General features: G+C 40.4%; 1 protein-coding gene across 1 annotated transcript in view; it reads left to right on the top strand.

Annotated features, from left to right (window-relative positions):
• The window catches only part of GAD2 (glutamate decarboxylase 2), a gene marked incomplete at both ends in the record, with an annotated part of 35,203 nt that extends 15,370 nt beyond the window's left edge, over positions 1-19,833 (top strand). Inside the window, 9 exons of the mRNA XM_082754850.1 lie at positions 3,869-3,948; positions 7,474-7,528; positions 8,911-9,027; positions 10,135-10,199; positions 13,951-14,029; positions 15,647-15,796; positions 17,550-17,657; positions 18,927-19,016; positions 19,660-19,833. Coding sequence (XP_082610976.1) covers positions 3,869-3,948; positions 7,474-7,528; positions 8,911-9,027; positions 10,135-10,199; positions 13,951-14,029; positions 15,647-15,796; positions 17,550-17,657; positions 18,927-19,016; positions 19,660-19,833 — 918 coding nt within the window. The remainder of the gene's footprint in view (positions 1-3,868; positions 3,949-7,473; positions 7,529-8,910; positions 9,028-10,134; positions 10,200-13,950; positions 14,030-15,646; positions 15,797-17,549; positions 17,658-18,926; positions 19,017-19,659) is intronic.
• Between the last annotated feature and the right edge of the window lie 6,177 nt (positions 19,834-26,010).

The following is a 26,010-nucleotide window of genomic DNA, read 5'->3' as shown; positions in this document are numbered from 1 at the left end:
AGGAAATTAAAAATCAAACTTGAGGATTCAGGCATTCTTCCTTTGCATTCCCTAATATTCAATGACTAGAAAGGTTTTGATTATTTTATTATTATTATTATTATTATTTATTGGTATTCAAAGCCAGAGGGAAACAGTAAAAAAGCTGGTGTTACTTGAGGAGCAACTTAATTCACGTAACTCCATTCAAATCAAAGTAAAACTGTTCTCCAGAAAAAACAACAGTCTGGAGCAGCCCATTTCAAAGCAGGTATTAGTCGTGTAGGTCTTACCCTTCTTCTGGTCAGTATTTCTTGACTTTTACATTCCCACAAAACCCTTGTGAGCTCAGTGCAACGTTTCTTGTCCACAGGTAGCACTATAAAACTATCAGCACTGGAAAAAAGCAAGTTGTGAGTCTTGCTGGATTAGTAAAGGACTATTGAGTGACATCTTTCAAATATGCAAAAGGTCAGAGTATTAGAATGTTGTGCAGAAACATTAATATATTAATTTCTTTCCTGATGTTAGCAACTAAGTTTAAAAATTGAATAGCAGTAGCTAAAGGAAACAATAGCAAACATATATCATAATGGTGTATTTAAAATGTGGGACACGGTACACTTTTTTTGTAGGCAACTGAAGGAAAATCTATAGCTTACAACGAGACTTTAGAGGTAGGATTTATGTCACTTAACTTTAATCACCGAAAGTGTAAACATTTAATCTGAGTTAGTCTATGCACTTTTTATAGCCAATAAAAAGAGATAGATCTGCAGAAGACAACTCATCCCGGTCTAAAATTGGTGCCAAAGCCTCAGGGATGCAGTGCCTTCTGGAGGTACCACTTCTTCCCCACTACTAAGGGAACCCAAAGAGCTAGCCTAGAACAGGCACACATTTTTAGATGCTTCAAACACAGAGAGAAGACCAGCCTTTGCATTCAGAGATCCTACATTATTTCAAGCCCAAGGGAGGTGGAGAGGAAAGCACATTCACCTCCTCTGCTGGTGGGATGAGGCTGGGGGTCCAGGTCTGCAGGACACCAGAGTGCCATAACCAAACCTGCAGCCCTCAGAGAGGTTTTGGTTCCTGGGTGGCTCAGCTTGCTCAGCATCTGGGATCTTGCTGCTGACAAGCTCCCTCCAAATAGCTTGTGTCACTCAGGATTTTTGTGTGCTGCCATCTGAAAAACCAGCCATGGCTCTGGGGTGTACAGCATGAGGACACTTCTTCGTGACAGCTTCAGCCCTGCCAGATGATGAGCGAATAATTAAGCAAGCTATAAAAATAGAAGCATCTGTATACTAACACACTGTTCATTTAAAATAAAAATGGCATACTTTTCAGCATTGTAGCAAAGTAGCTTCTAGCAATACTAGTTCTTCCTTTTTCCAACAGGCTTATTTCATTACTGCACCTTTAATTACTTTGCAGTGTGTTTTTACTTTACAAAGCTCACTATGAGAAAATGGCTATCAAACTTGCTCCTAACAGCACCTGAAATTTCAGACAAAGGGAAGATTTCCCTGACTCAAGATCACTTTTTTTTTTTTTCTTAATTTTTCTGACCATTAATATGCTTTTGTCACTAAGATTGACTAAAACTCTCTTCCTCCTCATTCACCGCTGAACTTCAAATGTATTTGTCTTCAGGGAGAAAAGAAATGCTGGGGATGTATGTGTAGCATTCCAGCCAACCTTTTGCAGCACAAGGGTGCTTGAAGGAGGAAGGAAAACGCGATGACATCCCACTCCCACCCGCACATCCTCCTGTCTCTGACAAGCACAGGACAGGGGAGAAACTGGTCCTGCCTGCTTCTCCTTGCCTGGTCTTTGATTCAGGACTGGCATCAAGCAGTCTGTCCCATCCTCCCTTTGTGGCCCTGACTCTCCCACCATAAGACTTCAGCTCTAACTCCATCATGGCTGTGTAATAAGCAACAGTGTTCAAGCTCACTTCCTCACAGGGCTGAGCAGTCTGTAACCCCCATATTCCAGAATGGGCTACATTTAATGTTCTTCTTCCCCCTGAATCTGTCAGACGTTCTGTGTAACCAGGACTATTTCCACAGATCTTTCTTTCTCTTACACCTGCATATTTTTCTATGTCTGCTTTTGGTTGTGCATACACCCAAATTTTCAGCATTGTCCCAGGAGCACTGAAACAAAGTTCAATAATTGTCATCATTAGTAAAGCCTTTTTGTTCTTAAAACTAATTTTTTTTTTCACATTAAGTTTCATCCTGGCTCTTTTATAGCCATTCAGGCAGCTGGAGTGATTCCTCCAACGTTACCCTGAGACACAAAAATGTAACCACATACATATATCTGTGCCTGTGTACAGAGACTGAGCAATTTCATATTCAAAGTTTGTTTAGAAATTATAATTGCATTACCCTTCCATCCACAAACTTGTGTATTTCTTCCCAATTTATCTCTAAACCTGTTTTGGTTCCTGACCACTGAATTCCCTTCAGCATGTAAAAAGCCTTCAGGCATCTGAGATATCAGCAGTACATTCATTTTATTCCCAGTGCTCTATTAGCAGTGCCATGAGACTTCTCAGCAAGGCAGCTGAGCTTGGCCATGTTCCAATGGATGCCTTTGAGCACATGGGCTTAATTTTCTTCCTCATAGTAAACCATTCAAATCCATATTTCCTTTTTTAAGGCACTTTGAATAGTTCTATTTTCTATTAGGAAAATGAATTACAGCAATAAATCTATTTTAACTAGTATGGAATAAGGAGCAACCTTAACAAGAGTAGTCAGGGCTGCTAATGAAAATTACCCGAGTCATTTTTAAAGCACAGTGATTTTTTTTACTTAATAAGTTGAAGGCATGTTGCAGTTCTACTCTTCTTCCTCTCTGTCTTAAAGTTGATGTAGATTTGACATTAATTTCTCAAAGTTTTCATAATCATATGGAGCTTTTAAGCATGTTGTGAAGTCCTTTTGACTTCAAAGCCTTTAGGTAAAGCAGATGCAACCGTCGAGCCCAGCTTTTTCCATACAATTGCACTGTAGTTGAAGCCTTCTGAGCTAACACTACTGTAGTACAAAGAATAATTTCCCTTTTTTTTTTTTTCCTGATGTTTGATAATCTGTAGTTAAAATGGCTTTGGACAATATCATTACAGTTCTATTTGAGTTAATAGAAAATATGATTCTTGGTGGTATAATTTGATACAAAATGATTTCATTATCGTAATCACTAGGGTTTTAGTTACAATTATAGACCAACAGGAGTTAAGTCCTATGAGCTAGAGAAAATTAGGCTGACTTGCACGCCTGAATATAGTTTCCACTTTTCATCTTGTACATACAGATTAACTAATAGTCTTACTAATATAATAGCCCAGTCCTGATTTTAAGCTGCAATAGCTCTGTTTATTAATGGGAGTTATTACTAGCTTTCACTGGCATGAGATCACAATTAAGATCCCTCTCTTAAATTCTCTCTGTATGTTATTTGGCCAGAAGTTATATAGCAGAAGCTCGTCACTCTTGATGCCACAAACCAAATGAATTCTCTAGGGGAGAAGTTTTTATTTCAGAGAATCAAGTACATTGCTGAATATGTACCAGCAATAGGCAGTGCAAGTACGCATCAAGGACAAAATTTGGATCCATCACCAGCCACAACTGTGTATTTAATTCTCTAGGAGTAAGTCTAGATCAGAGTGGTTGCTGTTTCTCTAATCAACTGTAGTGACCCCTTATGAAGCCTGAAATTACAGTGATCAGTTTCAAAAAAGTCTATGACTAGAATTACTGCCTGTGTGGAACATCTTGCTGAAGGGCTTGCAAGACTGTAGTGTTTTATACTAAATTGGATAAGAAATAGTAATAAAACCAATAAATAATAATAAAATGTATTTTTTCAGAGTCACTTTTCTGTGAAGAAAGGAGCTGCAGCCTTGGGTATTGGTACAGATAGTGTGATTCTGATTAGATGTGATGAAAGGTAAGTAAAGATGCCGAATGCTACTCCTTTTATCAGTGCATAGAAGAGGATCATCAGGTACTCAGCTGAGAGAGAGCATATAGGATACAGTCAACAGTTAATATAACTCACTGTAGGGCTGTCATCTTCAGCAGTGTTACGCTGATTTATCCCACTCAAGGAGCTGGCTCTGTCTGTAAGCATCTGTATGAATCAGTTTTTGGAGTTCATCAAAAATCTTAAAGTTCCTTCCTCAAGGATTTCTGATATTCTTTTTTTTTCCTGAAGTGAAACAAAAAGTCAAACGAGCAATCATTCTTTATACATTCTCTTAAGAAGCCATGAAGGTTTTGATGAAAATGTAGCATTTAAATACTGTCACATTTTGAACCAACAAAAGGAGCTGAAATGAGTTTTTTAAAGGAGTGAAAACTTGAGGAGCCTTTGCTAATGTAATTCTATCACCTCATGCCCTCACCATCCTTCTCAGCTGTACTACAAGTCACCGGAAAAGTGGGATGTACAGTCTGTTCAGTGAAGGGTCTTCCCAGCGTTGTGGGCAGCATAGGCCAACCAGGGAATGGCCCCTGGAAAGGAGTAGACCAGCAAGCTACCTACGGTTCCCATAGGTACTATAAAATTGGTTGTAAATAACTTCTTAGCTCACTCACGTAAAAGGTTTCAATTCTCTTTGAAAACCCATTTCGTGAAAGTAAAGGAATGTTAACAAAATCAACATGATTTGCTGAAGATTTCCAATTTAAGGGAAAGCACATTTTCTACAGGACAAAAAATAATTGAAAGTATTTATCAATTCTACTGAGAATCTTTTCAGTAAAGTATACTCTTACTATGAGTCCCAAATATCATTGTTGCAAGGTACTAAATTATTTATGGCTCTAGCTTAAATTGAAGGTTTTACTGCAGTTAAAATGCTCTACTCCCACTGTAAAAGGAGAGCACCAACTAAGCAATTTACAGTGCTAATCATAGTGCCTGCACATTGACTTGTGGACTTATTATCTCTTTATTAACAAAAGACTGAACACACCTTGCAGAGGAATTAATGACAACCTCCATACAACCAACACACATCAAAGTAAATCTCTAATTGTTTCTACTCACTAAAGACAGACTTGAATAAATGAAGTCATGCCTTCCTTTTCTTCTTGTGCAAATTCATTGTGATTTTTTTTATGAAGACCACAATGTTTATCCAACCCATCCTGAAATAAGCACTAGGATTATTGTATTTCTCACCAAATCCCAGGAAGTGACACCACGACAGAGCAGGCTGTTGGTGCAGGATGTGGGCTGATGAAGTTGTAGACCTTTATGAGGGTGAAGAAGCACCATGAGATTTTTTTTGACATTTCTACAAGACCAAACATCCTTCTTGGTGGCTCCTCTCTTCCCCGTCTTGTTCCACACCCACCAAGTTTGCCTGGTTTTGCTGTATAATGCGACTATGTAAAGGTGTGGTAAATTTCAGCCATGAAAACATGCAGAAAATTGTGTTCTTGCTCATGTCCTAGACTAGGCAACTGTATATTTCCATTGCCTCTTTCATCACCACACACATGTATTGATAGTAATAGCATATTACCTGCAGGTTTGACGTCAGAACACTTGTCTGATACGGCAGCAGTGAAGGCTGTATGCAGACATGGGTACGATGAGAAGACTTCGACACCAGCAGTCTCCATCCTCAGCGTCCTTTTGCTGCTGAGTCCCTTCAGCCTTCCCCAGTAGCCCTCCTGCTTCTAATGCTGCCTAGAACATCTCATATAACCCCCGTACTATGTTATTTGGGTGAAGTTTGTATAAAGACTTAATTTGAAGTACTTCAACACTGAAGTACTTCAGTACTTCAAAGCCTATTATTTTTCAGTGCATTTTAAGACTTTCAGGTCATCTGCGCTCAGGTGACAGCACAAGAAAATGCCGTGCAATGTTGTTGGCCGTTTCCTAGATTTGGAGCAGGGGGTTGTGTGGGACTAGACTAAAAGCCTACTGCTAGCTTCTTGGTAAAATTTGGCATTGCTTGGACATTGCACTCACCTGACCATGAGTTCCTGCACATGTTCAGTATGATCAGGAGCTAGCTGATCACTTACCTTGGTACAAATTTTGGCAGTGAAGGGGTCTGCCCAGCTTTGTGTTTTCTTCTGTGCACATCCTTAAAAAACTCGAAACCATTAAAGACCAATATCTAAACTATGTTTATAGGAGGAATTCAGAACCTTCCCATGGCATGCTTTTTTTTTCCTTTATTCCCATAACAGACCCAGAAGCAGTTTTTGAAAATGAGACAATTACTGCTTTTGTCTGAATCTGTACAGGTAATTGAGGGAACTCAGAATGAGTTCAGTACTTTTTATACTTTGAACTTGTATTACAAAATCAGGGCTAATTTTTAGAGTAGAGCTTTTCTAGTTTCAATTGTTCTTTCATTGTTTTGAGTAAGTAAAATGAAGGACAGATTGTGCAAAAAATCCAGCAGTGCAAACCCATTTATACTGAAACAGTTACTGATGTATTATGGGGTGTGTAAGGATTAAAACTTGTCGATCTTAGTATCTTATTATGAGAAATTAATAATATTTTGTTTTATTTACATCCATCCAGATACTGTGAAAGCACCATTTTTTAATGCAAAAGTAAAACTAAAACTCATAGTTTTATTTGTTTCCTAAAACTGGTATTTCAAGCTCTAGCAGAAGTTTTTCATTTTTATTTAGAGCAACAGGAAATCAGCCATTTAATGAAAGAAAAAATACATCTAGCTGTACTAAGAAATGAGGAAGTCCTTCAGTGTATATATATTTTAATCTAAATGGACGACACTTAAACCCAGTGAAGAGTTTATTCCTGTAATGTGGGGAGCTGTCATGTTTGTATTGCCATTATGTGTACTCTTTCTTAGCTAGTCTTGCTTGTAGCTAAAGCAAAGAGAAATTTAACCTCAGCATTCAATATTAGCTCTGTTTTACCTTGCACTTAATTCACTTGCAGGATTTCATAAATTAGCCGTCGAGCCTTTTACCACTGAGTCTGAATCTCAGGTAAATGGTTCATGCTAAATGTTTTGGAAATACAGTATACAGCCAGCACGAAGGGCTTAGCAGTGCACTGTGTCTGGACTGGTAGATTCTTCTCATCGCCATGCAGTTCTGCTGGCATTTGCTGTGCCTGCTGAAAGGTACTGTGGTGCTTGGCACCCAGCAAGCATCTTGGGACCCTGGGCTGAGCCCCTGCCTGGGAGCAATTCCCAGGGCTGTAATTTAATGCAGTCTTTAATAGGGGGTGGCCCTGAGATAACTTCTCTCAGTAACCATCACTGTGTTGATGCAAACTGGTTGACAGAATAAGCCGGCTGAAAACATAGACTAATGGACAGCGTCTTTCTGAGTTCTTCGATGTTGCATAAGCCATGGGCAAATAAATCACTTTGTTCCTTTTTTGGGGTTTACTGTGAAGTGAAGAAGTAATAGCAAAAGCTAATTTTCAGCATCAAAATTGTAATATAACTTTCTTTTGTCCCAGAGGGAAAATGATCCCATCAGACCTTGAAAGGAGAATTCTGGAAGCCAAACAAAAAGTAAGTTTACTAGCATTTATGCTTTAAAAAAAAAAAAAAAAAAAAAAAATTACGGAAGAGAGAAAGAAAAAAAGAAAAAAAAAAAGAAAAAGAAAAAAAAAAAAACAACAACAATAACAATAATGTTACAGCGTTTGCTTTCTTGGTAAAATTATATAGGCTTACCCATTAACTTTTGGTGTATTTCTTGGAAATGTGAGCTGGTACTTAGGAAGGTAAGAGTTCCTGAGAAAAAACGTTTAGAGCTACTTCATAATCTTCATAAGCTCTTTGGCTTTTTTATAGGTATTTCTGCATAACATCTCCCTTTTTCATTTTATCAGCCTCTGATGCAATTCCCCAGCTGAATATTAGCAAAAACAAAGAAATCATCTGGGGAATTCACATGTACTTCAATGCACTGAAAATATTTCTCACAGAGTCACCAAATCAATGGGAGGTAAACTCAGATCCACACACTCTCTAAAGTACACTACTTTTGTATGTGTTCGTTAATAGAAGCTAGAATTAAAACATCAGATTGCAGTACGCAATGGACTTGGCTCTGTTCCTTCAACAATTTTTATCTAAATAGTCATTAGAAACACAGTATTAAAAGCACAATAACACAAATTTTCATTAAGAGCTCACTTTGTCTAATAAAAGTAATACAGTATATAAAAAACAAGGCAAAATTAGAACAACTAATGAACTGAGAATAAAACACTGGTGAGAGTTGCTGTGTACTCAAGACCTTACAGTGCAAAAGCCGGGTCACAGTGTGTACTCAGTGAAGCACAGGATTTAGCAGCGGGAGTCCAAGAGGTCGTCCCTGGGCTCCATGGAGATTACTGTCTCCTCAGAAGAGCTGTTTCCTCACTGTGTGCGAGGTAAGCCCCACATCTCCCCTGCCCAGTGCCCCAAGGAGACACCCCTGGAGGAGATGCTCCCCCTGACAGGACTGGGCCACTGCATGGTTGGACTCTCTCTAGGATAATTCTAGCACAGTGCGGGGCACAATCCACCAGAGAGGTTTCTTGCACTGTGGTGCCTTGTGGACAAGGCTTTGTTTTTATGTGACACTGCATAGAGCAAACCTTTTTGTTTCAGGCAGGTGGTACAGAGCAGATCTGTTCTTTTGAGCCCTTACCTGTCTCATGCGTCTTAAATAAATGGAGGGTACTGGTTTGGAAGTTTGCTGCCACCTTAAGGTAGAAACTGTAATATCACTGGCATATAAATTAAGAAAAAAAAAAGCTGTAATGTGGCAGGTATGTCCTCTAGGAGACACTTGTGGGCTCGTTGTGGAGGCAGCCATCCCAGCAATGCCAGTTCCAGCGGTGCAAGAAGAGTTTGGGCTGCTGCGGTCTGACTTTGCCAAATGCCTCTGTGCTTTCCTGTAGGGATTTGTTCCTTTCCTAGTGAGTGCCACAGCTGGAACAACAGTGTATGGGGCATTTGATCCACTCATAGCTATTGCCGATATCTGCAAGAAATACAAAATCTGGATGCACGTGGATGTAAGTGTCATCTTATGTGGGGTGGGAGAAAATTACAAGGCGTGTTAGCATGAAATTATTAGTTTGTACAAAAAAAAATTTTTTTTTTTTTACTTGGTTCCTGTAATTAAGTCTGTTCTCCAAGCACTGACTTCCCAGTCCTCTGAAAGGCTCAGGACAGGGGGACATTATAGGAGCTGTGACTATGCAGTGCTTCTAGCAACTGGGACACTTAAGATGGGTGACCTAGTTTGGGAGCTTTTGGCCTTCAGTTTTATCTCTAAGTATCATTAATACAAGAAATCCATAAGAACTATACCGCGCACAGGCTCAGCTTCTGCAGCAGCTGCAAAATAAATGCATAAGAAAAAGGCTGCATTGTTTCTGGAGTAAAGTACCCCAAATTGCTGAACAGATTAATCGAAATGCTAAAAAAAAAAAAAAAAAATCAGATTGGCTGCTTTTCTCAGCTTTATCTGGGTTCATGCCAATAAGTCTTTTGGAAGGATCATCTTTCAGCCCTAGAATTGGTTTTGTGTCATTTTTGCAAAACCTTTCTCTAAAGAGGCTTGGCAATTGAATTTCCATAGGGCTGGGTATCTTGCTTTTGGATTACTCTGTCAGCCAAAATCATCCCAATTCAAAGGAAGAATTCACATTTGCTTAAAATACCTCTCAGTCACATGAAGTGTCTGCTTGTCCCACATCTCTTGTGAGCAAAAGCAAATGGGGGGGAGGCACAGAGGTGAGAAATACAATGAAGACTCACCACAGGAGCTGAGATCCCAGTTTGTTTTGTTATTACTTAGACAGTAGAAGGGAGAAAGCAGCTTGCTCAGGAGCAGCTCTGCACATCATTAATTATGGTGTGGGGCAGCCCCATGCGGCAGTGGCATTGGTGAAGGAGGGGGTAGCTAGTGGTGCACGCCAACCAGGGGCTGTGAAATGCTGCTTCTGCACTGCTGGAAGAGAATTGTTAGTACAGGGGATGCCCCAGGCTCCATCTGCCTGGACGTTTTGCCACATCAGCAAGGATAAAAGGGCCCCAAAGTGATGTGAACTCACAGCTGTCATCCTGGAGCAAGGCAGAGGTATCTTCCCATTAAGATGATGTATCTTGCCTTCTAGGGAGCGTGGGGCGGCGGGCTGCTGATGTCAAGAAAGCACAAATGGAAGCTAAATGGTGTTGAAAGGTATGATTTATTAACATTAATTAAACACATTTATTAAGTATGTTTTAACAGACTTGTGATTACCATAGCAATGTCTATAAATACAAATAAAAATCAGCCAGTGTTATCTCCAGGATTCAGTTGGAAAAAATTATGCAAACTGTTCTTCCAGTTGAAATAACATTGCTAAGTGCCTTTTGTTCAGTGTTGCAGTGTGGCGGCACTTTGTTTTGCAGTATGAACGGCAGGCATTTCTTTGCATTTTTATTCCTTCCAGCATACAATCTGCAGTCCAGAGTGGTTTCTACAGCATCCTCTGATTCAACATCCAAAATTAATTAGCAATTGAATTTCTCTAAGACATGCACCTTGGAGGGTTTGCATGCTGAGGTCTATGTGTGGATGCACCTGCTTGTTGGACAGGTGCTGTGGCAGTCACCACCCACTGCCCTGCCACTTATGGAGAGAATGCTCCCCACCCAGCTGTACTAACGACATCCCCTCAGTAAATCCTGTCTGTATATCGTGTCTGGATATACACAGTTGTAGTCGTCAGCCCATCAATATTACAGATACACACAGATGAGTGTAAACAATGGCAAAGCAGTTCAGCATCTGGAAAGGCTGCGCTTAAACTTACAAACAACTGCCAGAAACTTTTAGTTGATCTCCTTGCCATAGGATGTTAAGATCAAAGAAAAAACATTTAGGAGTTCTGTGAGCCACAACTGTCAGGACTCAGAGTATTTGGAGGAAGTTTGTATATGCTTGTCCTGTTTTACCCTGTTCCCAGGCATCTATTTAGGCCACTTGCTAGAGATGGTATTCTGGGCTAGATGGAGTCCTTCTCACATTTGTGTATTTTCTGAAGCTCATGCTGCTTGAGATTAAATTATTACTCCCTCCTGCCTTTTTTATCTCTAAATCAAATTGCCAATTAAAATTACAATCAACTTCCTCATCCTGTTCCTATTCTCATGTATCTCACATGCAAAATTTGGAAAGCAGCCAGTGGTTCTACAAATTTGATATGCTTTAGTTAAGGCTGCCTCCAGCACTCCAAACTTAACATATTTTTCCCAAAAAGGACATATATCCAAATATCCATCGCATTATCTACCCAGCTGCCTGTGAGGATAGGGTTTGAAAAAAAGTTTGCCTCCAAATTTGCTGACCAAGTTCTGCTGTCATGAGAAGGTCAGGTTGAGTCTATGCTAGAGAATTTTCCAAGCAGTATGCCTTAGATCCTGAACATCACTGGAGTTCCTCCAGTGTTTGGTAAGCACCACCTCCATGTGGCAAGCAAATTAATGAGATTTGTCATTTCCAGTCCTGTTCCCCTGTTTGATGGACACAGCAGCTCACTTCAGTTTGTCCAGATTTCTAATGTGGGCACCTCTAGAAGAGATTCCCTAGATCTGATTTCTATGGGCAGTCCTGTTTCATGGTACAACTCAATCATTACAGGTCTGGATAGATGAGAAGTGGAGTTGTGTTTGGTAGGGGAGGAAGGGACAAGAAGGGACCATTAAATGGAGCACTCTTGCTCTGAGTTTTCCCATCCTTCTGCTAACAGGCAGTCCAGAAAAAATACTGTCAAAGGCAGGGGAACTGCAGGGCTATCCTTATGATTCTCTCCAGTCCCTGCACAGCAGATTTCAACAGCACCCTGAAGAATGTGGTGTGCTTCTTGGTGTCTGGTGCAGATAGGTCTGGCCACCACCAGGAGATGCACTCTGGTGCTCCCCTCTCAGAGTCTCAGGCAGGGGTTGACAGCTGCATGAGAAAAGCATGCTTGCAGCTGAGTGAGCGCTCCCATGTAGGGTCTGGGCATCCTTCCCGGAGCTGCGCCTGGCCAGTGAATGCACCTCAGTCTGTTTTTAATACTGGCCGAGGACCAAATTCTGCCAGTCTTGAATTTCTCCTGTCATCCATTTGGAAACTCTAAAGGAAAACTTTTCTTTTTTCCGCCTGTGATCCACAGTCAAAAAATCACCTAGGTGCTTGGTGTGCAGTTACTTTGGTGAATGCTTTAAAAAAAACATCTGTGGATGCATGTACATGTAGCTTCTTTTCTTCACTGTTTCTCTCAGTCAGCAATTTCTTCAAGCACATACTGATGGCTGAAGACCAGAAAAACTGATGAAAAACAAATGAAAAGTGGGATATTACTATTTAATTTTTTTTTTTTCTGGATGCAATTGGGATAAATTTGTGACCTTAGGGTAAATTAAATGTTTTAGGCAGATAATTAATATCTGGCTGTTGACAGTACATAATCCCATTGCTCAAGAAAAACTCATACCACTACTGTTACCTAGAAGTCTCTTAAGGAATTTCTGCCTGATTCAGCATAGGCACGGATAAAAATGAAAAAGTATCATATTGAAGGAAATTTGTGGACCTGGATGCATGTTCAGAATTGTTAGCTCTGGTGTTGTAGTCAGATGGCTGACTCTAAGTTGATTAAAAGCTGCCAAATACTTAAAAGCCAAGCCAAGTGGCCAGATGTTGCCTGTGGAAGACTGTTCCCTATAGATTTTTGTATCAGGCACTTGTGTAGTCCATTTAAATAGCAAAGAAGGAAGCACAGAACTGCTGCAGTGTCCATTGTGCATTTTGGAATTGCTTGCTTTGAAGGAGCGAAAGCAATTTGGTAGGAAATGATAAGGACAAGCATGAATCTATAAAACTGTCTCCAAATCCTATGAAGGAAAACATTACCTGCAAGTGCATCCTGAGTCCTTTAAGCATTTAGATGTCCTTGTTGACTCCTTTATATCAATTTACACCATCAAAACTCAAATCATTGCACTACACAAAATCACATTCACTGTGCATCCTTGACAGCTTGCCAAATAGGATGCAAATGTATATGTCTATCAGCTAATCATCATATGTAATAATAGTAATTAGCAAATAGCCAGTCAAGCATAACACAAAATTACAACAATAAACAACTGGACAATCTGCCATTCAGCACTTGCCACAGTCCCAAATGTCTCTTCTCCAGCCTGAATTGTGACAGCACCCTGTTTCTTCACAAGATCTGGGCTGACAGCTATTTTTGCAATCTGTGTGTCCTGAGGGCAGGCAGGCACAGGCTCTTCTGTAGAAGGGTGGATCAGTTCTGTGTTTATTACTGTGGTAATTTTGTACCCAGTCCTCCAGTCATGTGAATTAATGCAGCCAACCTAAAATCAAAGAGCTACAAAAACTTACCATGAGCACAGCAACTAGAAAAATCACTTTTGGCCAGGTTTTCCAAGAGAGTCGGAGACTCAGAAGTACTCAGAAGTATGTAAAGAAATTTTCAGAAATATTTGCATGCATTAATTACTAAAATCTTACTGAAATTGAACTGAGTGAGAGGGAATCTGCTAGTCTGCCAGCTTCCTGTGTTCATCTTTGATCAGCTGTGTGCCTTTAGGAAGTTCATCAGTCAAGTGGGTGTTTTTGAGACCTTTACCTTATGTTTATGAAGTATAAATGACTCCTGAGAAAGTTTAATACTAATTAAATGTAGTGCATAGAGCAATTATCTTGTGATAAGTTGCCAAAATTGTCATCCAAAAACAATCCAGAGCTGGGTCCCTTACAAAAGTATTTCTTTCCCAATCAGCCATGATTTCTTCCAGCTTTGCTTCTTCAGAAAACAAAAAAGAAAAAGGTGCGCCTTGCTACGTGTTTGTTATTCTGATTATTACTAAATGTCTCCCTGGTTTCACCACAGTTGAATAGTATCTGAGCTTCGTGTGGTTTGCTCTCCCAGGGCCAACTCAGTGACCTGGAACCCGCACAAGATGATGGGCGTCCCACTGCAGTGTTCAGCCTTGCTAGTAAGAGAAGAGGTATGTCCCAAAATACTCGCTTCTCCAGTCCCTTCTGACATTTTCTTTCAGAGAGTCCCACATGTTTTCTCCGTATGTGTGTCATAGTTAGCATTTGCTAATGTGATGAAGGTTATACAAGAAGCTGAGAAATAGACCTCTACTTGTGCACTCAAAGCTGTGAGTGCAAAAGGGAATTAAAGTAGCTGTCAAACAGACTGTTTTGTGGGCTTTGCTTTCAAAATGTCTATAGTTAACTTGTGGGTGTGTAGCTGTGTAGCCCCACTGGCTTCTGTGTAGCATAAAAGGTGGCTGTAGGCAAAATCTCAACCTCTTAGGATGAACAGTGTGGTATAAATGCAGTACGACAATAGTTCCAGAATCTCAGCATCATTATGCTTTCTAGACTTTTATGACAGATATTTCAATCCAGCTCTGATCCACATATCCACTTTCGGGCACATGAAAATAAAAAAGAGAAAACTTAAGGTCTCTTGGAATAAGAAGTAGACATTTCATTCAGTACTAGAACTTGAATTATCCTTCAAGCCTGTAATTTCCATAAAACCATCAGTTACTGGGACAGCTGCTATACAACCACTACTTACTAGACCAGCTATCAAAAAGCTGGTTGCTGTTTTGCTAACAGCTGTACAACAGATTGTATACAAAGTGATTGCACTTAGGAATAGAGAAGCTGACTTTTATTTGCCCTCAGGGTCAGTTCCCTGAAACAAATCCCACCTGATGAAGTCAGTACCATCCTTGACCTCTGGCAAGAACAGATGGCTCAGTTTAAGAGAAAACCAGTTCTCCTCCTCCTCCCCCCACCCTTCATTTTACTGTCTCAGTTTTGAGTTACACATAAAGCTTAGACTTGCTGATAAACAGCCAAGATTTGTTTCTTATTGGGCTGGAAATTGCAGTTTTAGGCAACAGATATACAAGGTATATCTTAAACTTGGTTGAGGAGTTCGCAAGAGCCAAAACATGACTCTCTGCTTTTCACTTAAAAAGCTGAAGGAGACCTTATGCTTTCACGGGCCAGGTTCTTCTCCTTGTTGCCTGCTGGCCCTCCCACAAAACTGACTTTCTGAACTATGTCTTGCAGCCCAGAAATAGCTCTAGCTGGCTGTTTAAAGCCATATGCTTTAAATATGCCAGTCAGAATTTTAGACACCAAAGCAACTAGAAAAGTGGTGTGATAATATTTACATTAGTCACCAAATTGGCTTGGTCTGAGTCAACCAGAGGAACGCCTTCCAAGGAAAGGAGGAAAAGGAACCAGATGAAGGAATAAAGAGTGAGATCCAAAAATGAACTTACTCATGATGATGCTAAGAAGCACAAAGTCCAGGCTTCATTTAAAAAACACCTTGGCTGTGGTAGTGTATTACACATTGGTGAGTCAGGTGCCAGAGTGTCCTGGACACTGAACAAGGTGTGAAAGAATTAGAGCACTGAGCAACTAAGTTTGGCTTTGTCCTTTTTTTGATCTTTCTCTTGTGCTTGGACACATATTCCACTGAATTTGGGTGTTTTGTAATTTCTGCTGGGCAGCCACTTGCCCAAAGCAACCCTCAAAAGAGTAGTTGCACTTGGGCTGACAGGAATTTTTTGTGTTTCTGTTTCTATAAGGGGCTGATGCAGAGTTGCAATCAAATGCATGCTTCCTACCTCTTTCAACAAGATAAGCACTATGACCTGTCTTACGACACCGGAGACAAGGCTTTGCAGTGTGGGCGGCATGTTGATGTCTTCAAGCTATGGCTGATGTGGAGAGCAAAGGTAGGACATCCTGCAGTGTACTTGTTTGCATTAAAATAATGCACACCAGGTACTGCTTTCTTTTCTGTGATCATCATTTTAGGAAATACCTGACCTGAATTTCACGTATATAACATGAAAGAAAGAACATTATTATTTTCCTTTTTTTTTATACTTTTAACAATTTAGCTTCAAAGCAGCACACATGATTTTGAAACTTGAACTCCATGGCTTTGTATAGCATTTGCTTTATGTAACTGTAGGAGTCTAACAGCATAAATCATGTGCTTAAGAATGTTGTTATATACATTTCTGGAAGTAAAAAGATGTTTTATTTTAATGACATTCAGAAATTAAACGTGGCAAATCAAGACTGGAATACCTAGTTTTATTGCATGAAGTAGGTATAGAGTCATCTTTTGAAGTAGAGGAAAACTCATCGAAATCTGTTCTCTAGGAAATCTGAAAACACCAACCCTAATGATTAATTCATCTGTATTTGTAAAATGTTGCTAAATAAGTTCTTCCATATATTTATTCAATCTATTATGTCAAGTTGCCTCAGTTTTTTTTTTTTTTTCAGAGGAGATGACATCACTGTTTTAATTTCCAGAAATACTTAAAGATCCTCATGTGCTTCATTAAAACTCTGAAAACAATTCTGAGACAGACACCAAGCATGGCTGGAGGTGTGGGAGTCTGTAAAGGGGGATGCAATTTTCAGAGGTTGGAATAGCTGTTGTACTAACTGGGGCCCCTACACAGCAGGTGGTTTTAGCCACATGTCCCTCTTTAGCTCCAGGCCTTTCTCCCAGGGCTATGCTAGTTCTACCCTGTTTCGAAATCTCTGTATACAGAGCTTTTAAGTCAGTTCTGCACTGCCAGAACAGATTTAGCAGGGACGTGCCTCCATTATTCAGAGACATTTCTTCTTTTAAACCCCATATTTCCAATGTCTTATACTGCTTTTTCTCATCTCACACTCCACTTGTAATATAAATGTTACAAAATAGGATGTATGTTTCTTAAGTGGTTTATCTATTCCAGCTGTTTGTTCCCCTTCCTCCCTCTTAAAGCTGGATCCTTTGTGGCATCACAGCTGGTGACTGCAGGAACAATTATGATGTCACAGACAGAGGATTATGACTTCTGCCAGAGAAGAAAAAGCAGGATTTGCTGGAGCTCTTCAAAAACACGGCTTCTGACTTGATGTGGCATCAATTAGAATAAAGGGGGAAAAAACACCAGGGAGGCAGGGCAGTATTTGAACAAAATTTGCATTTCCACAGCATCAAGCTGGTCTCTGTTTTTGTGTTTAACTGAAAATAATTATTCTTGGAAAAAAAAAAACCAGCTCATTACCTCTTGGAGATTAAAGCCCCCTGTTCTAAAAATTGCCCCAGACTCCCCATGCATGGAACTCAGCATCTTCCTGTGGAGACACTCCTCCCTGCCAGCCCAAAATCTTCTCTCCAAAATCTATGGATGAGGCCACCCTTTACCATCAATGTTACCAATATTTTGCTGAGAAACAAGCAGTATCAGGGGCTTATTGTGCATTAGGGGCATCAGTGGCTAGACCTATAGGTGCATGAACTGCACACAGGAAAGCATCCTTCATCTGACAGAATCAGATCCTTAATCTGTCCCACAGACACTTCAGAAAGGACCTGTGCTGGCACTGTGGTGAGTGCTGCGTGGTTCTTTCACTGCTTCTGGTCACAGAACAGAGAGTCATATCATCTTTTTTTTTTTTTTCCTTTTTTCTCTAAAGGGAACCACAGGATTTGAAGCACAAATTGATAAGTGCTTGGAACTTGCAGAATACCTATACAACAAAATAAAGAACAGAGAAGGGTATGAAATGGTGTTTGATGGAAAGGTATGTACTGCAACTGTTTTTTTCTTCCCAGTTGGTCAGCAGCCTTAGATACCGGGTTGCTACCAACACTTCAAACCAAAGAGCGCATAGCAAAGAACAGTGTCCCTTGTAACAAAACCTGTTGTTGTGCTGATAACTCTCTTTCTTATGGGATCTAGGGACATGGCAGCTGTGCATAAGTTACCCATTTGTACAGTTTCACCCCACTGAACCTAAACTCTCAGAGCAAAGCAGCACACACACAATTAGAACCAGCTATCAAACAGTAAAAAGAGGCTCTAGTTTCGTAATTCAGGGGTCTGTTAGGAATGTGGATTACATTGCCCCATGTAGCTCTGAAAGATTGTTTGTGCAAAGGGTGTTTATCAGCAGCCTCCAGTGAGCAGTCACAGGGGCCCCACAGGTACCTGGGGTGATCTGTGCGGACTATCCATGTTGTAGTCCCTAAGTACTCCACAGCACAAGGATAAATGTCATCCTTGTGCCTCCAAACAGAGATAACAGACCCATACCCACATGCCACTATGTAATTTAATTCCCACACCTTACACATCATCACTGAATTTGGTCCACTGAATCTCATGACATGTAAAGATACTGACAGCAGTCAGGGCTGCTCTAGCTCATGCGTTTAGCATCTAGCAAAGAGGAATGCGGTGAGGCAGGCAACTGTTGGGAGATTGCAAAAAATACAGAAAATGTCAACTGATTTTGCCTTTCCACTTGGTGCTCCCACATAAGTTGAAGTAGCTAAAGCACTGTGATGGATACATATTAATTCAGGAGCTACCTGAATCAAATGGAGAAGTAATAAATTTCATTAAATGTACAAAAAAATCTTAGACTATCTCATGCACCACCTGTGACTCCTATTTACAGGGCCAGATTTTACATTATGCTGTCATGTAATAACAGTAAATGACATGGTCCTTGCCTCTAAATTATCTGTAATAGACATTTGCCTTATCTGTATTCCCTTCAGCCTCTTGGGGGGACAGCACCTACAAAATCTAGATGCTTCTCAGTAGGGGATAAATATATTTGCACAGCTGGGTGATGTGTTTCCGCATCTGACATCCTGGGAATAAATTGCCTAAAATTATCCTTTCTGCATTAATAATGATGATGACTCTCAGCGGACTACAGTAATGAAAGCCATTGATTGCTGTCACAATATGATGCATGAGAGGGGGAAAGGCATGAGTTTAATTGCAAGTGAGATATTATGAGCATTTCTTGCAGCATAAACCATTATTATTCTGTGTTTAGCCTCAGCACACAAACGTCTGCTTCTGGTATATACCTCCCAGCTTGCGTAGCATGGAAGACAACGAAGAAAGGATGAGCCGCCTTATGAAGGTAAGAAGCGTTCCCCCAGGATGTTGTGCGGTGAACAGTGAAATCTATACAGGCAGGCAGGCCCCAGAATGAGAATCCAGAGCATGGGGTCAGGTCACTTTGCTATATTCTGGCAAATGACACATCCATCGTCATTTACTGCAGGCTAGCCTGGCACCATCATGCTCTGGTCTCCAGGTTTGGTATTCCTTGGGTTTGCCTCTTCTCTAGAGTGTGTATTCAACTTTGGTTATAGTAAACCACAATTTGTAAACCCAGCAAATGTAATAATTGCTTGGTAATACTATGGCACTCTGGCATATAAAAAGAAGGTGGAAAATGATTGCAACAATTCTTTGAGTATTATGAGCACCAGTTACTGTGTCCAGTTACCTGTCAGCAATACTGAGAAAGTAGAGGGAAAATTCCCCCATGGTTTTAAAAGCTGGGCAAAGAAACCAGATAAACCCAATGCCTTTCCAGTAAGCCATTTACTCTTTAATAGAGGTTAACTTTTTTATCAATATTGGACATTTTCATTTTAATATTTTTTATAGTTCTTCATCCATATAAAAAAAAAAAACTCTACTCTTAGTTATAATAATAGTAATAATAACATTATTATTGATAATAATAATCTGCTTTTTGTTTTATGCCATTGCAGGTGGCACCAGTGATAAAAGCCAGGATGATGGAGTATGGGACGACCATGGTGAGCTATCAGCCTCTGGGAGACAAAGTGAACTTCTTCCGGATGGTCATCTCAAACCCAGCAGCAACTCATCAGGACATTGATTTCCTGATTGATGAAATAGAGCGCCTGGGACAAGATTTATAATAGGCGGGTGTGAAAGTCTGTTCCTGGACCTCTAAGTAGACAATTAAGTTGTCACAAACTGTGCGAATGTATTTGTAGTTTGTTCCAAAGTAAATCTATTTCTATATTGTGGCGTTGGAGTAGAGTACAGTTTAAAATCAAGAAACATGGCTCCTTTAAAGTCCTTTCCTGAGTTTTAGAATACCTCTTTAATAATTAGCTGCACAAAAAGCTGCATTGAAACAAATAAGGGAGAACAGAAGATACTTAAAATGTTACCCCAAATTTTAACAGTGACTACTTCAAATGAAAAGCAATCAGACTGAGTGATGCAAAATTTGCCCAAAATGGTGACAAAATCAAATTGAGGGAAGGGGGAGGGGGTAGTGAGAAACAGAGTATACAAGCTGTATGTTTAAAAGTGAAAGTATTTTGCCTTTTTCGTAGTATTAGAAAAGAATTTCTAATTTACCTATAGCAACATTTCAAATGTATTTAAATAGGTATAGTTTTACAAAAGGAAAAATATATATATATGAAAAAAAATCCTATTTTGTAAACTATATATTTTTATTTTATATGGGTTATAAAACTGCAAGGACAGAAGCTGAAAATTAACTAGAATTCTTTTCTTTTGATGGAGGTGCCTCAAGTATTTATTACTGCTTAGTTTAAACCATAAGCCCACATACATTCTGAAGAGGTACCCATACCTCATTTCTCCATGTCACATGGATTGTGGATCTCCAGGATTGATTACTGAAAAAAACCTCAAGAGTACTGCAGCTCTTAAAACCACTTAATAAGATCAATTACAGTACAACAATAGGATGCTATTATTCCTAATTACGTTTCCCACTTGGCCTAACTAAGCAGACGCACAATCAATATACAGTGCTAACCAAGACTGAAATAAGGTTGTATTTGGATGGTTTCTTTGTCCTGTGGTGAAAAAGCCTATCCAAAATAGTAATGTGTCTGAATAAATGCTTATGTTGTAACAATTTCCTCTACGAGCAGTGCAGAGCTACACTGAAAATACAAATTGACTGAAATTCTTTCTAAAGAAAGCTACATTAAGAGGGTAAAGACTTGTCACAGATGTACAGGTCTGCAGGACAAGGCCTAAACTAAATGTGGCTATAGTCCAAATGACAGTGATGGAACATAAGTAACAAACTGCTTTGTCAGAGGCTTCTCCCAGTACTGGACTACATCCCTGTTTGCCATGGCTTTTGAAATTGCAGAAAAAAAAATGAGCTTAGTCTACATCTGCCTAGAACAGTCCACACGGAGCTTCACTGGCCTTCACAGGCACAGTTCTTGCAGAATTCATGTGCTGCACCATTCCTTAACGTTAGTGGTGACTGCGAGATGGCAGCTGAAGTTTATCCTCTTTCCCCTCGGTATCTAGAAACATTGGTAGGAATTATGGGGCTTAGGCCTGTCTATTTATAACCCTACTGAAGTTTTGGTTTAACTTAGCCTAAACGGCCAACTTCTGTTTGTAAAGCAATATGGTTTTGCTGGCTCTAAAATACTTGAAGAGAAAATAAGAAGTGCAATGTGGTTTTAATTTAATCTAAAATATGTAAGTGAAGTATTAATGTAATATCATGAGGACATGAAGTAAGAAGGAAATAAATTGTGTCTGTAATTGTGTTGCCTTTATTATATTGATAGTACTGTTTTGTCACCTCAGATTGAGGCTGTGCACTTTAGATTTAAACTGTACAATGTTGCAAATCAACATGTGTTGCTGTATAAGCTTGTACAATATATTATTGATATGTCATTATTTGTGTGGTACTAGTATTTACTCTTGATATTGTAAGAGCTGCATTCACGCCAGTCCCTCTACTGTATCTTTGCTTGGTATTAACCTCTCCTTGTCAGCTTTTAGGCAGACCTCTCACCTCACTTTGGTGGATTTCCATTGCTGCCTACAGTGCATAATGGAGTGAGCTGAGCTATAGAGGAGATGCCAGTTTTGTCAGGAAGGACTTCAATGTGACCTTTGCTGAACGTGTCAAAATCACCAGCCTAATCACTGAAATACTGAGTAGAGCAGCAAATTACAGTCTTTCTTTCTGTGAAAAAGGCAAGCAGAGAGCATTAAAAAAAAATAGTACAGGGACAATAATGAAGGTGTTGAATAGCCTGGTTACATCTTGCATGTGCAATTCTGTTTTAAAGTGCTAAGTGCATACGATGTATTTACTAGCTGTATGTGCCAATCCAAGATTTACATTCGGTGTCCCAGGAGAACCAGCATTTTTTTCCACCTTACTATGTTTATTGCAGCCGGGAAAGAGTGGCATAGCAACCTGTTCTTGTGTTTGACCAAAGTATCTTATATGTGTTGTTGATCTAAATCCAAATAAAAGTGTAAAGTGTGACTGTGGGTCTTTTCATTAGCAGCACTGATGGGCACTGTCAGCAGAAAACAGATTTATCACTTGTGCCACTTTGGAGCAAGGCCCCAATAAAGAGAATGTTTAATTGTACTGCTTTTCTGTGTCTCCTTCTGGATTTTTTCATGGCAAGATGCATTCTGTTAATTATCGTAACATAAAAACAATTCCATCACCAGACCCTTTTTGAGGCAATACTTGGCACCAACATACAAGTGTAAATCTGCCATCTGCTATTCCTTTACCTTATCTTTACAAGACGGATTTAGTTGCTTTATTCTCCTCAGACAAGCTCAACAATTTTTTATCTTTTGTTTTGTCTTTTCATTCCATGAGCACTTATCCCCAAATTAACCATAGACTTTAATCAGCCTCCAGCACAGTGGAAGTTGTCAGGATGCTTTCCAGGGTGACACAAACTATATGATGGCAACAATTTAAAAGGGCCATGAAATAATAATAAAATAATAATAAAATAAAAAAAAATAGACAAAGCAACGGATGCAAAAATTAAGATTTTAGTCTGCATGTCTCCCCAGCCTCATTCTTCCAAAATCCTGTCTGCCCTATTTTCCTTCTCCTCTCTGAAGAGCTTCACAGCCTACAGCAGATGCAGAGAAAGAAAACAAAATGATGCTGTTTAGGAAGTTTTTGTCTAAGATGAGATTTTTGTGTATCATTGCTCTAAATCTGCAGTAGAATTTGCGATTAATGCCTATACCCCGTACTTAGGCAGAGCCCATCTAGAGGCTTTGTAAGGAGAAACAGAACTGGAGAAGATTCTGGGCAATTGGGCATCCTCCTTACTCTGATGATGTGCTGGGACAGGGAGCACGGTTTTCTTATTTTTGCATACTCCCACGTGTCCATGAAGCTTGGGCTTAGCTGCAAACTCTTTGCACCCAGAGCTGCGTGGCGTGTCCCTGTGAGATGGGGATGGAGCAGACCTGCCTGTCCCAGCCAAGCACCTACCGGCCACACTGAAGAAAGGCACAATAAAATTGACAATAAAGAGGAAATCATGAGAACCTGAGTAACAGCTCTCCACAAAGACTGGTTCCTTTTGACTATATGAGAATAAAAGCCATTTGCAGTTTCTCTGCTGTTTACCACAAGGCCCCCAGAAGAGCATTCTGCATGGGGAGAACCATGGATCTAGAAGAAGAGATGACCCATCTCATTGCAGAAGCATACCCTCACGGCAAGCTTGCAGTGGCCATTGGCCATGCTGCTGTGCAACCACACAAAGGTCCCAGGAGCCATCACACCCTCAGGTCCTCTGACCACCCCACACTCCACACTCAACCTCCTTCTCTATCATCTCATGCCCCTTTCATCCTTCTCGCCTGTTTCCCACAACATAGATGTATGTGAGCATCTCAACCATCTTCATAACTTGATGGGACCTTTTTTCTTAAAGGTTCTTTTGAAATGCAGCCTGCAAATTCAGTTAAAACTCGTACAACAAGAGTGGGTGCCTCGATCCAAGAAGTGGCTATCCTTTCTTTTAGCATGGGATGGTTCTGGTCCAAGCTTACTCCATGAGAAGCACAATATCAGTGAGTGGCCCCACCCTGGAGACAGTCTGCTGTGAAAGGATGGAGAGGAAGAAGAAAGAGCTTTGCAGAGTTTTTTGCAGAGTTTGAGGAGGCCTCAAAACCTACTCTGAGCCAACCCAATTGACTCACATACATCATAGCACAGTCCACTGAGTGTGTTCAGTGCTCTTGATGAAGTATTTCATAGTTTACTTCTAAAATTTGGATTTAATAAGTTATGGTTTAGTGAATCAGATAAACCAGGTTCTGTGAAGCAGAGACTGGCTGAACAAGCAAACCTGATGGTGGTCTCATACAACTCTGACACAGCTGGCATCTGCTATCTTCTGGAATTTTACTCTGGGTGTCACAATTTCATCCAGAGAGACACTCAGCTCTCTACTGAAGATAGCCATTTACTGAAGACAGCCGTTCTTCTATAAATAAATGCTGTATCCATTGTTTGATACAGAGTGCAAAACTGCCTGTTGTCAATAAAACACAGCAGCACATTTTACTGACAATGCCTATGGGCTACAAGGAACTAGAAAATATATTCACAACCGTCTTTAGGCCCCATTCATGGCCAGCAGAACTTCAGACTGAGCAGTGTGCCTGCATCCAAAAAGCTACATTTCAAATTACTTAAAAGCTGTGGGGCTTTGGGGGGCTTCTTGGTGGTGGTGGTGGTTTGTGGGTGTTTTAGTTGTTTGTTTGTTTGTTTTTGCAAGAACTGACACATGATTCAGAAGTCCAAAGCATTTTCTTGGCCCGACATTTGCCTGGAGAAGCGATGCTCAGTAGCTGGTAGCTACTGGGAAGCTAATGCAGAAACAACAAGGTAGATGTGTTCTCCTGCACCTCCTTCAAACCCTCAGCCCTGGAGCTGTGCTGGTCAGAGCCCCAGAGAAACTGAAGGGCAGATGGAGGCAGAAGCTGTCAGCCCAGCTGGCCTGACACCACAATATGGACCATCCAAGGACATGGTGGATGAGGTGGCTGGGTCTCAAACCTCCATGATCGGGGTTCCTCATTACTGTAAATGGCCTCCAGGAGGGATCTGGAGAGACGCCTTCACCTTCCCTACAGCACGCAGTTCTGAGAAACGCAAGTTTAAATATCAAGTCAGTTGCTTTAAACTCATATTCCAGCATGGTTAAGGAAGAAACAAAGCACATCAGAACCCAAGGGATAGTATATCTTTCATCCAATTTAGCTAGGCTAACTGCCAGTAGAAAATCATCCTAGGTGGAAAGGGAGCCCCATCAAAATCCACAGGATAATGTCCCTAATGTGCTAATGTCTTAGCCTGATAATCTCTGCACTATCAGCTTTCTACCTGACCAGCCTGACTAAAGGGAGCAATCTGACTGTTCAGGGAAAGCCAAGTGCTGCAGCTGGAGGAATTACAGAGCTGGCTCTGCTGTTCACCGGGAAGACAGAACGGCTGCAGGTCACAGCACTCTTCATTACAGCACCGAAGGAGGCAGGTGTATAGATTTTGCAGTGTACTGTGGAGCAAGAAATTGGGTCTGAGATTACAGTCAGAGAAAAGGAATACGTGCTTCTTTTTGTGTTAGAATAAAAGCCCGTGTACTTTGCTGTTGAAATTCTTGCATTAGAAAGATGGATGGAAAATCTGTAAATTCACAGTGCATGAACAGGGCAAAGGCTGCTTCTCAGGGCACAGAAAAGTCACAAATTAAGCTGGGGGGAACCTCCAGTTGTCCAAATGTTTTGCAATAGCTGTCCCTGTACATGCTCTCACTCTAACTGATGCCTGCTGCCAAGTCTTTCAGATGTGTTCAGATACTTAACTTCCATGGTAGGAACCCAGGTGGCTTAATCCCAGCCCACTAGACCACTCATTCACAGTCTGTGACCCGTAAACCCACATGGATGATTTCTCAGAGACCCGTGACTGGGAAGAACAAGTTCATGTACTGCTCTGCAGTATATACGTTTCTAAAGGGGTCCTCAGTCCACGGAGAGATTTTAGAGGCTCACAAATCAGGAGAGCTTGAAAACCACACTACTGTGCAACCTCTCCTTCTAAAATATTTCATTTTGCATCACAAGGAATAGTGCCTGACATCTGGCCTGACCTGGCACTATGATCATACAGTATTTTAAATACGTAACATCCAGAAGATACACTCTGCTCAACAGACATTAAACTAACATGCAAAACAGAGAGCATAAGACAAGTTTACATTAGTCCTATTGTCTTGATATTGTTTTTATTT

This window comes from Aythya marila (assembly GCF_965140915.1).
Source record: "Aythya marila genome assembly, chromosome: 2".
Classification (NCBI taxonomy): Eukaryota; Metazoa; Chordata; class Aves; order Anseriformes; family Anatidae; genus Aythya; species Aythya marila.
Note: the sequence above shows the minus strand (reverse complement) of the source record. Positions and strands in the feature narration are given on the sequence as shown.